The sequence below is a fragment of the Oncorhynchus tshawytscha genome, linkage group LG27 (genome assembly GCF_018296145.1).
Source record: "Oncorhynchus tshawytscha isolate Ot180627B linkage group LG27, Otsh_v2.0, whole genome shotgun sequence".
Taxonomy (NCBI): Eukaryota; Metazoa; Chordata; class Actinopteri; order Salmoniformes; family Salmonidae; genus Oncorhynchus; species Oncorhynchus tshawytscha.
This window is the reverse complement of record NC_056455.1, coordinates 18,502,981-18,513,734: the sequence shown is the minus strand read 5'-3', so window position 1 is coordinate 18,513,734 and position 10,754 is coordinate 18,502,981. Positions and strand designations below refer to the sequence as shown.

Sequence of the window (10,754 nt, the reverse complement as noted above, 5' to 3'; positions counted from 1 at the left end):
TCGTAAGCCTTTATTCAGTTGGCTTAGTGTATGGTATAGTATAGGGTATGGTGCACACGTGTCAGGCAGGTAATGACTCACAGGTGTTGTGTCAACAAAAACGTAAGTGACATATAAGACCACTGTAAGATCAACAGCATTATTTCTGGGCCAGAAAAAGGTTACATGGGGCGGCACGTAGCCTAGCAGTTAAGAACGTTGAGCCAGTAACCGAGAGTTGGCTGGTTTGAATCCCGAGCCGACTAGGTAAAAAAAACTGTTGATGTGCCCTTGAGCAAGGCACTTAACCCTAATTGCTCTGTTAAATCGCTATGGATACGATTAAATGACTCAAATGTAAATGTAAAATAAGAATTGATGGTTGAGTTAACTATTTAGAGATGTGTGTCAGTTGGAAGGTGGGGAAAAAACATGTCAAATGTATAACAGTTATAACACTGATATGAGGTGGATTTTACAGGAAACTGAGCATTAAAGCATTTAAATATTTTTTTTTTAAATTATGCATTAGACAATTGCAAAAACCATCCCATGGGCTTCTTGGTTAATTGATGACTGTAATGGCTTATTTTTTCCATTTCAGAATATGCCTCATACATAGACTGAGAAACCGGTATGCATGTTGACACAGCAGGTTGCAGCACCAGGATGTGCGTTAGAACTCGCATGGAGTTTAAACTACAAGTTCCGCAAAGCCGCTCACCTGTCTTCACAGACGACAACAAACCCGTGATTTTTAAGGAACTTGGAAGAGAAAGTTGACGTAGAAATGTAAAAGACAAAAAGACAACGGGAGGGATGCAATTATATATTTTGCTGCATGGAAAGAAATAGAATAAAAAGTGTAGATTGGAAAGAGGGCAAGTCACTTTGTTTGCGGCATTCGACCAACACAGTCAACAGGTAGTGGCGGTTCTTTGCGAACGTATCATCACTGAAATCATCACCCGTGACGGGTTGGCTCTAGTGAACATGTCAGGCAGTACATTGCGTTACGGAGACAAAGTTGTCATTGTGACCGGCGGGTCCAAAGGGATTGGTAGAGGGATTGTCAAAGTATTCGGTAAGAATCAAAGTTGCTGATTTGAAGTAAGTTTGTTGAGATTTGAGCAGAGTGAGGTACTGGGGAAACAATAATAATGTGCTATTCTGTTGTTCTTTCCCCAGTGGAGAATGGAGCCAAAGTTGTATTCTGTGCAAGAGGGGGTGAGTGCAAGAGGGGGTGCTCAGATTAAAGTATACCATTGCAGGTGTGGGGGAACTGGTGGCTTCTACGGTTGTGGCTAGATGGAGTACAGCTACGTACCAAAGGTTGCATGTTCGAGTTGCGTCGGTGACAACTGTAGGATTGTAGCTAAGCCTAACCTTAAACCTTTTCGCCTAACTTGCTACATTAATTATCCTAACTTGCTACTTTAATTATTCTAACCTGCTACGTTAATTATTCTAACCTGCTACATTAATTCTCCTAACCTGCTGCATTAATTCTCCTAACCTGCTGCATTAGTTATCCTATCCATGTAGCCACAACCGTAGAAGCCATCAGTTACAAGAAAACATCAGAATCACCACACAAAAATGTGTCTCGGAATCTTCATTCATCAGTAATCCATTGTTGAAGACTTTATGAATCATTTAAAAAATCCCTCTCGACATCATCTTTACATTGCATATTCATAAGTTTACTGTATTCTTATTTTATATATTCTTATTATTTTTGACAGTGGCAGCAGGACAGGCTCTAGAGGCCGAGCTGAACAGGGCAGGGCCAGGGTCATGCAAATTTGTACCTTGTGACATCTCCAAAGAGGAGGACATCAAGGTAGGGCTTCTGGGCAATGACTTATTTTATAGCACAGTGAAATGAGAGTCAAATGATCACTCATATGCACAACATTTCAACAGAGTTTATATCCTCATTCCTCAATGGATCACATGACCTGTGGTTTATCAGAATGCTTACTATAACATTTTGTATTGTAATCTACACTCCACCTATCTTTAGTCTTTGTTGGATTTTCCCTGTCTGTGAAAGGACTCTTCTCGTCTGAGTTAGTTTACTCACAGCTCTAGCAAGCCCCTTGCTCCTCATTTGAAGGTCTGCTTATAAACTGCTTAGAAATCAGTGTTAAAGGCCCAGTCGGTCATTATTTGAAGCTCTCTGTGTTTCCTGTGCCCTGGTTTCCTGTTTTCTTCCCTTGTTTTTTTGTGCTTGCCTCCCAGACTGAGAGTTCGCTCAGGCATTGAGGTCCGTGCTGACATACATTTATTAATTTGTCAAATATATATATATATTAAACAGTTGAAGTTGAAAGTTTACATACACCTTAGCCAAATACATTTAAACTCAGTTTTTCCCAATTCCTGACATTTAGTCCTAGTAAATATTGGCTTTAAATTGTTTAACTTGGGTCAAATGTTTCGGGTAGCCTTCCACAAGCTTCCCACAGTAAGTTAGGTGAATTTAGCCCATTCCTCTTGACAGAGCTGGTGTAACTGAGTCAGGTTTGTAGGCCTCCTTACTCGCACACGCTTTTTCAGTTCTGCCCAAAAATGTTCGATAGGAGTGAGGTCAGGGCTTTGTGATGGCCACTCCAATACCTTGACTTTGTTGTCCTTAAGCCATTTTGCCACAACTTTGGAAGTATGCATGGGGTCATTGTCCATTTGGAAGACCCATTTGCGTCCAAGCTTTAACTTCCTGACTGATGTCTTGAGATGTTGCTTAAATATATCCACATAGTTTTCCATCCTCATGATGCCATTTATTTTGTGAAGTGCACCAGTCCCTCCTGCAGCAAAGCACCCCCACAACATGATGCTGCCATCCCTGTGCTTCGCGGTTGGGATGGTGTTCTTCGGCTTGCAGGCCTCCCCTTTTTCCTCCAAACAAAACAATGGTCATTATGGCCAAACAGTTATATTTTTGTTTCATCAGACCAGAGGACATTTATCCAAAATTCCGATCTTTGTCCCCATGTGCAGTTGCAAACCGTAGTCTGTCTTTTTTATGGTGGTTTTGGAGCAGTGGCTTCTTCCTTGCTGAGCAGTCTTTTAGGTTATGTTGATATAGGACTTGTTTTACTGTGGATATAAATACTTTTGTACCTGTTTCCTCCAGCGTCTTCACAAGGTCCATTGCTGTTGTTCTGGGATTGATTTGTACTTTTCACACCAACGTACATTCATCTCTAGGAGACAGAACGCTTCTCCTTCCTGAGCGGATTGACAGCTGCGTGGTCCCATGGTGTTTATACTTGCGTACTGTTGTTTGTACAGATGAACGTGGTACCTTCAGGCGTTTGGAAAATGCTCCCAAGGATGAACCAGACTTGTGGACGTCTACAATTTATTTTCTGAGGTCTTGGCTGATTTCTTTTGATTTTCCCATGATGTCAAGCAAAGAGGCACTGAATTTGAAAGTAGGCCTTGAAATACATCCACAGGTACACCTCCAATAGGCTAATTGACATCATTTGAGTCAATCAGAATCTTCTAAAGCCATAACATAATTTCCGGGAATTTTCCAAGTTGTTTAAATGTACAATCAACTTAGTGTATCTAAACTTCTGACCCACTGGAATTGTGATACAGTGAATTATAAGTGAAATAATCTGTCTGTAAACAATTGTTGTAAAAATGACTTGTGTCATGCACAAAGTAGATATACTTGCCAAAACTATAGTTTGTTAACAAGAAATGTGTGGAGTGGTTGAAAAACAAGTTTTAATGACCCCAACCTAAGTGTATGTAAACTAGTTTTAATGACCCCAACCTAAGTGTATGTAAACTAGTTTTAATGACCCCAACCTAAGTGTATGTAAACTAGTTTTAATGACCCCAACCTAAGTGTATGTAAACTAGTTTTAATGACTCCAACCTAAGTGGATGTAAACTAGTTTTAATGACTCCAACCTAAGTGTATGTAAACTAGTTTTAATGACTCCAACCTAAGTGGATGTAAACTAGTTTTAATGACTCCAACCTAAGTGGATGTAAACTAGTTTTAATGTGTATGTAAACTAGTTTTAATGACCCCAACCTAAGTGTATGTAAACTAGTTTTAATGACCCCAACCTAAGTGTATGTAAACTAGTTTTAATGACCCCAACCTAGTTTTAAGTGTATGTAAACTAGTTTTAATGACTCCAACCTAAGTGGATGTAAACTAGTTTTAATGACTCCAACCTAGTGTATGTAAACTGTTTTAATGACTCCAAAAGTGTATGTAAACTAGTTTTAATGACTCCAACCTAAGTGTATGTAAACTAGTTTTAATGACTCCAACCTAAGTGGATGTAAACTAGTTTTAATGACTCCAACCTAAGTGGATGTAAACTAGTTTTAATGACTCCAACCTAAGTGGATGTAAACTAGTTTTAATGACTCCAACCTAAGTGGATGTAAACTAGTTTTAATGACTCCAACCTAAGTGTATGTAAACTAGTTTTAATGACTCCAACCTAAGTGGATGTAAACTAGTTTTAATGACTCCAACCTAAGTGTATGTAAACTAGTTTTAATGACTCCAACCTAAGTGTATGTAAACTAGTTTTAATGACTCCAACCTAAGTGGATGTAAACTAGTTTTAATGACTCCAACCTAAGTGTATGTAAACTAGTTTTAATGACTCCAACCTAAGTGTATGTAAACTAGTTTTAATGACTCCAACCTAAGTGTATGTAAACTAGTTTTAATGACTCCAACCTAAGTGTATGTTAACTAGTTTTAATGACTCCAACCTAAGTGGATGTAAACTAGTTTTAATGACTCCAACCTAAGTGTATGTAAACTAGTTTTAATGACTCCAACCTAAGTGTATGTAAACTAGTTTTAATGACTCCAACCTAAGTGGATGTAAACTAGTTTTAATGACTCCAACCTAAGTGGATGTAAACTAGTTTTAATGACTCCAACCTAGTTTTAATGAGTGGATGTAAACTAGTTTTAATGACTCCAACCTAAGTGGATGTAAACTAGTTTAATGACTCCAACCTAAGTGGATGTAAACTAGTTTTAATGACTCCAACCTAAGTGTATGAAAACCTCCAACCTAAGTGGATGTAAACTAGTTTTAATGACTCCAACCTAAGTGTATGTAAACTAGTTTTAATGACTCCAACCTAAGTGGATGTAAACTAGTTTTAATGACTCCAACCTAAGTGGATGTAAACTAGTTTTAATGACTCCAACCTAAGTGGATGTAAACTAGTTTTAATGACTCCAACCTAAGTGTATGTAAACTAGTTTTAATGACTCCAACCTAAGTGTATGTAAACTAGTTTTTTAATGATGTAAACCAATGACTCCAAGTGTATGTAAACTAGTTTTAATGACTCCAACCTAAGTGTATGTAAACTAGTTTTAATGACTCCAACCTAAGTGGATGTAAACTAGTTTTAATGACTCCAACCTAAGTGGATGTAAACTAGTTTTAATGACTCCAACCTAAGTGGATGTAAACTAGTTTTAATGACTCCAACCTAAGTGTATGTAAACTAGTTTTAATGACTCCAACCTAAGTGTATGTAAACTAGTTTTAATGACTCCAACCTAAGTGGATGTAAACTAGTTTTAATGACTCCAACCTAAGTGGATGTAAACTAGTTTTAATGACTCCAACCTAAGTGGATGTAAACTAGTTTTAATGACTCCAACCTAAGTGGATGTAAACTAGTTTTAATGACTCCAACCTAAGTGTATGTAAACTAGTTTTAATGACTCCAACCTAAGTGTATGTAAACTAGTTTTAATGACTCCAACCTAAGTGGATGTAAACTAGTTTTAATGACTCCAACCTAAGTGGATGTAAACTAGTTTTAATGACTCCAACCTAAGTGTATGTAAACTAGTTTTAATGACTCCAACCTAAGTGTATGTAAACTAGTTTTAATGACTCCAACCTTTGTAAAAGTTTTAATGACTCCAACCTAAGTGGATGTAAACTAGTTTTAATGACTCCAACCTAAGTGTATGTAAACTAGTTTTAATGACTCCAACCTAATGTGTATGTAAACTAGTTTTAATGACTCCAACCTAAGGATGTAAACTAGTTTTAATGACTCCAATGTAAACTAGTTTTAATGACTCCAACCTAAGTGGATGTAAACTAGTTTTAATGACTCCAACCTAAGTGGATGTAAACTAGTTTTAATGACTCCAACCTAAGTGGATGTAAACTAGTTTTAATGACTCCAACCTAAGTGGATGTAAACTAGTTTTAATGACTCCAACCTAAGTGGATGTAAACTAGTTTTAATGACTCCAACCTAAAAGTTTTAATGTGGATGTAAACTAGTTTTAATGACTCCAACCTAAGTGGATGTAAACTAGTTTTAATGACTCCAACCTAAGTGGATGTAAACTAGTTTTAATGACTCCAACCTAAGTGGATGTAAACTAGTTTTAATGACTCCAACCTAAGTGGATGTAAACTAGTTTTAATGACTCCAACCTAAGTGGATGTAAACTAGTTTTAATGACTCCAACCTAAGTGGATGTAAACTAGTTTTAATGACTCCAACCTAAGTGTATGTAAACTAGTTTTAATGACTCCAACCTAAGTGTATGTAAACTAGTTTTAATGACTCCAACCTAAGTGTATGTAAACTAGTTTTAATGACTCCAACCTAAGTGTATGTAAACTAGTTTTAATGACTCCAACCTAAGTGTATGTAAACTAGTTTTAATGACTCCAACCTAAGTGGATGTAAACTAGTTTTAATGACTCCAACCTAAGTGTATGTAAACTAGTTTTAATGACTCCAACCTAAGTGGATGTAAACTTCTGACTTCAACTGTAGTGGACAGATAGATGAAGCCTCATCAGACAATTCAAATGTATTAGTGGTCAGACTAACACTGCAAGACGGAAGCTTTCCATAATGTTTTACATTTAGGTCATTTAGCAGATGTTCTCATCCAGAGCGGCTTCTTTTTTTTCTACACATCCAATCATCATTCAGTGTCCAGACCCTGGTGCTTGTGAACAGTAGTGACATTGCTATAACCTGTTTTGTGTGTTTGACTGAGGGATGTGTGTATGTTTCTATGTTATTTTAGTGGTGCGTCTAGCTGGTTTTTCAGCTTAGGCTCTATGTAGCAAGTTAGGTAGGTACATAGGTAATGGGATCATAGGTCCACATACCTGGAGAGAGTAATTATACACATCTAACACAGTGTGGTGGTCAATGACAGAGTGCAGTCAACTCAACGTATGGTATTCTCTCTGCAGAGGTTGATTTCAGTGACAGTGGAGCATTATGGTCAAATAGACTGTCTGGTCAACAATGCTGGGTGGCGTGAGTATCTGTTATCATTTTGTATGAGAATTGATGTTGTTAAGGAAAGAAAGAAAGGAAATGATATATCCACAAATCAGCTAGTTGGTATACCAATCCACGTCCAGGCACTTATTTTTATTATTATATATATATACTTTTTTTTACCCTCTTTTTCTCCCCAATTTTGTCATATCCAATTTGGTAGTTACAGTCTTGTCCCATTGTCCCGAAACACAACCCCGCCAAGCTGTACTGCTTCTTGACACAATGCGCGCTTAACCCGGAAGCCAGCTGCACCAATGTGTCGGAGGAAGCACCGAACAACTGTCAGTGTGCATGCACCGACAAGGACATCCCGGGCCGGCCAAACCCTCCCCTAACCCAGACGACGCTGGGCCAATTGTGCGTCGCCTCATGGGTCTCCCAGGCGCGACCGGCTGCGACACAGCCCGGTATATAACCAGGATCTGTAGTAACACAGCGATGCAGTGCCTTAGACCGCTGTGCTACTTGGGAGGCCCTGGCAAGCCATTATTTAAACAGGCATATTCAAGCATTAAAAACACATACACTGAGTGTACAAAACATTAAGAGCACCTTCCTAATATTGAGTTGCACCCCTCCTTTTGCCCCCAGAACAGCCTGGACTCTACAAGGTGTCGAAAGCGTTCCACAGGGATGCTGGCCCATGTTGACTCTAATGCTTCCCAGAGTTGGCTGGATGTCATTTGGGTGGTGGACCATACTTGATACAAACAGGAAACTATTTATGGTGAAAAACACAGCAGTGTTGCAGTTCTTGACAAACCGGTGCGCCTGGCACCTACTACCATACTCTGTTTAAAGGAAGTTAAATATGTTGTCTTGCCCATTCACCCTCTGCATGACACACAGACACAATCCATGTCTCAATTGTCTCAAGGCTTAAAAAGACTTCTTTAACCTGACTCCTCCCCTTCATCTACACTGATTGAAGTGACATCAATAAGGGATCATAGCTTTCACCTGTATTCACCCAGTCTGTCTAATGTGGAAAGAGCAGGTGTTCCTAATGTTTTGTACTTCGTGTACACGCTTTGCAGCTTGCACCATCAAACCGATCACCTGATCGTCACACCCTGACAAAGGTGCAAGTCGTAACGCGGATGTATTTTTAATGCTATACTGGTTTTCATCGTTTTTTAAAGATCTGCACACGTTTTTGTACCACTTAACACTTTTTTTTTGTGGATATGAAATGCATGTTTTTCCCCCTCTTCTACAATTCACATACTCCATAGACATTTGGTTAGTGTTTATGCTGTATTCATTGAGTTCCCTCACTTTCATCCCCTTTCAGACCCACCTCATAAACCCACAGATGAGACTACTGCAGATGAGTTCAGAGATCTTTTGAATCTTAACCTCATCAGTTACTTCCTGGCCTCCAAAGTAAATAATTCACTCATTATATTTACTTTACTGAAAGCCTTCAGGTATGATGCTTTATTACTTGTTATAAGCATGTATGAGCCTTAATAATGGGTTATTATATACCTTATGTGTTACGTCATCACGGGATCTCCCCTCCTCAGTATGCCCTGCCCCACCTGCGACAGCGCCAGGGGAACATCATTAACTTGTCCAGTCTGGTGGGCTCCATTGGTCAGAAAAATGCAGCACCATATGTAGCCACTAAGGTGAACTAAAAATCTAGATAACAGTATGCATCAGTACTTTATTCCACTGTTTGAGGCTTGGAGAAGTAGGCCTAACAGGGGTGATGTCTCTTTTCCTCCACAAGGGGGCGATCATTGCCATGACAAAAGCCATGGCTGTAGATGAGAGTCGATACCAAGTGAGAGTCAACTGGTGAGTATAACTGGCATCTGTCTCCATTTACAAACTTTTAGGATTTTCTACTTTTTTCTCTTGCCCTTTTGTCTGTCCTGTTTTAAAAATACTTTTGTATTTTTCCACTTTTTCCTCTTATCTCTAGCTCTGTTTGCTGCAGTCTAAATGTGTATTATCTTGTAGCATCTCCCCTGGTAATGTGATGACACCTCTGTGGGAGGAGCTGGCTGGACAGACTGCAGATACCTTAGCTACCATTAAAGAAGGAGAGAACGCTCAGGCAAGTGCTCACTGGACAGGAGCCCATACAAGATATACGATGAAATATAAGATCTGTTACAATGACATATTTCAGAATGCATTGAAAAGGGAGGGTTGGTAGAGACTTCCTAATTTCACTTGCATCTCTCGTCTTGATGAACCTGATGCCTCATCTTTAACATTCTTCCTCATTTCCAACAGCTGCTTGGTCGAATGGGGACAGAAGCTGAGAGTGGGTTGGCTGCTCTGTACCTGGCTGCTGATGCTACGTTCTGCACTGGGATAGACCTGCTGCTTAGTGGAGGGGCAGAACTCAACTACGGCTACAAGAGCCAGGTCCCATGAGCAGGCCTGTCACTCCGGGCCTTGTGCCTACCTGACCAATAACAGGACCTGTTATGTTCTATTGCTATCCTGCTTGTGATTATTGAACCAATCACCCTGTCTTATCCATTGCCACGGGATGTAGAGGTGCTGGAGATGGTACAGCACCCCTGGTGGTGAGATGGTAAAGCTGCAATAATTTGTGTTGTTGCAATAAAAACGATTAAACTATTTTTTCCGTTGCATTGTTGATATAAATGATAATGGGATTGGGGTAGGGGAGAGAGGAAAAAACATGGGATATGTATATATGGGACCTATTTTGCATGGAGAGCACTCAGCTCTGTTTTGTAAACTGCACTCATGATATGCTCCTATCTATTCAGTGTGGTTGGTTTGGAGTTGGACACGCTCTGCTGTACGATAGACCGTTTAAGTTAAATCGGGTCTGACCCTCTCCACCCTCCATATTCTATTCTTTCCCCTTTGTGGTGGATATCAAGTGATCTGGAGCAGTTTTCGCAATAGTTTTCCACTTACATTTTCTATTAGTTTACAATTCTAAACTTGGCGTAAAGGGAATGGGAACAAAATCAAATTGCGTTCTCTCGCACTTGTCTCGCAGACCTGCTGCTGCCCATGTCAAACACGTAGCGGTACTAGTCAACTAGTCTAGCAAGCAACACAGTGCTGGGTGTTTTATTTAACCTTTGTACACCTTCAAGTTTGTGAAATTAAAGTTTGGAGAAGCTTACAATTTATCCTACCATTTCTACCGATCTTCATACCAGTTATGATATGCACATTCTCGTGGAACAGTTTCATTTCAAGTGTAACGTTTTCGTTTCTCAAAATCATTGGCACGTGGCTAATAATACAAATCAGGATTCAAATGATTAAAACCCAAAAAGTTCCAATTCCACTAATGGGAGAGCACCAGCCTCTGCCATGTGAACACACTGATTCACACTGGCGGCTAAATAAATGAGCACATGGAACTATGAGATAGCCTATAGGACAATGTAGCAGTAGGACTATATTTTACACTGTCA

General features: G+C 39.4%; 1 protein-coding gene across 1 annotated transcript; it reads left to right on the top strand.

Moving 5' to 3' along the window:
• Positions 1-685: 685 nt before the first annotated feature.
• Positions 686-9,935, top strand: LOC112234086 (17-beta-hydroxysteroid dehydrogenase 14-like). Its single transcript, XM_024402075.2, has 9 exons — positions 686-1,063; positions 1,168-1,206; positions 1,725-1,822; positions 7,236-7,302; positions 8,624-8,715; positions 8,859-8,963; positions 9,068-9,135; positions 9,301-9,397; positions 9,580-9,935. Exons 1-9 carry the CDS (start codon positions 973-975, stop codon positions 9,721-9,723), a joined length of 801 nt encoding a protein of 266 aa, XP_024257843.1. The 5' UTR covers positions 686-972; the 3' UTR covers positions 9,724-9,935.
• The last annotated feature ends 819 nt before the right edge of the window (positions 9,936-10,754 follow it).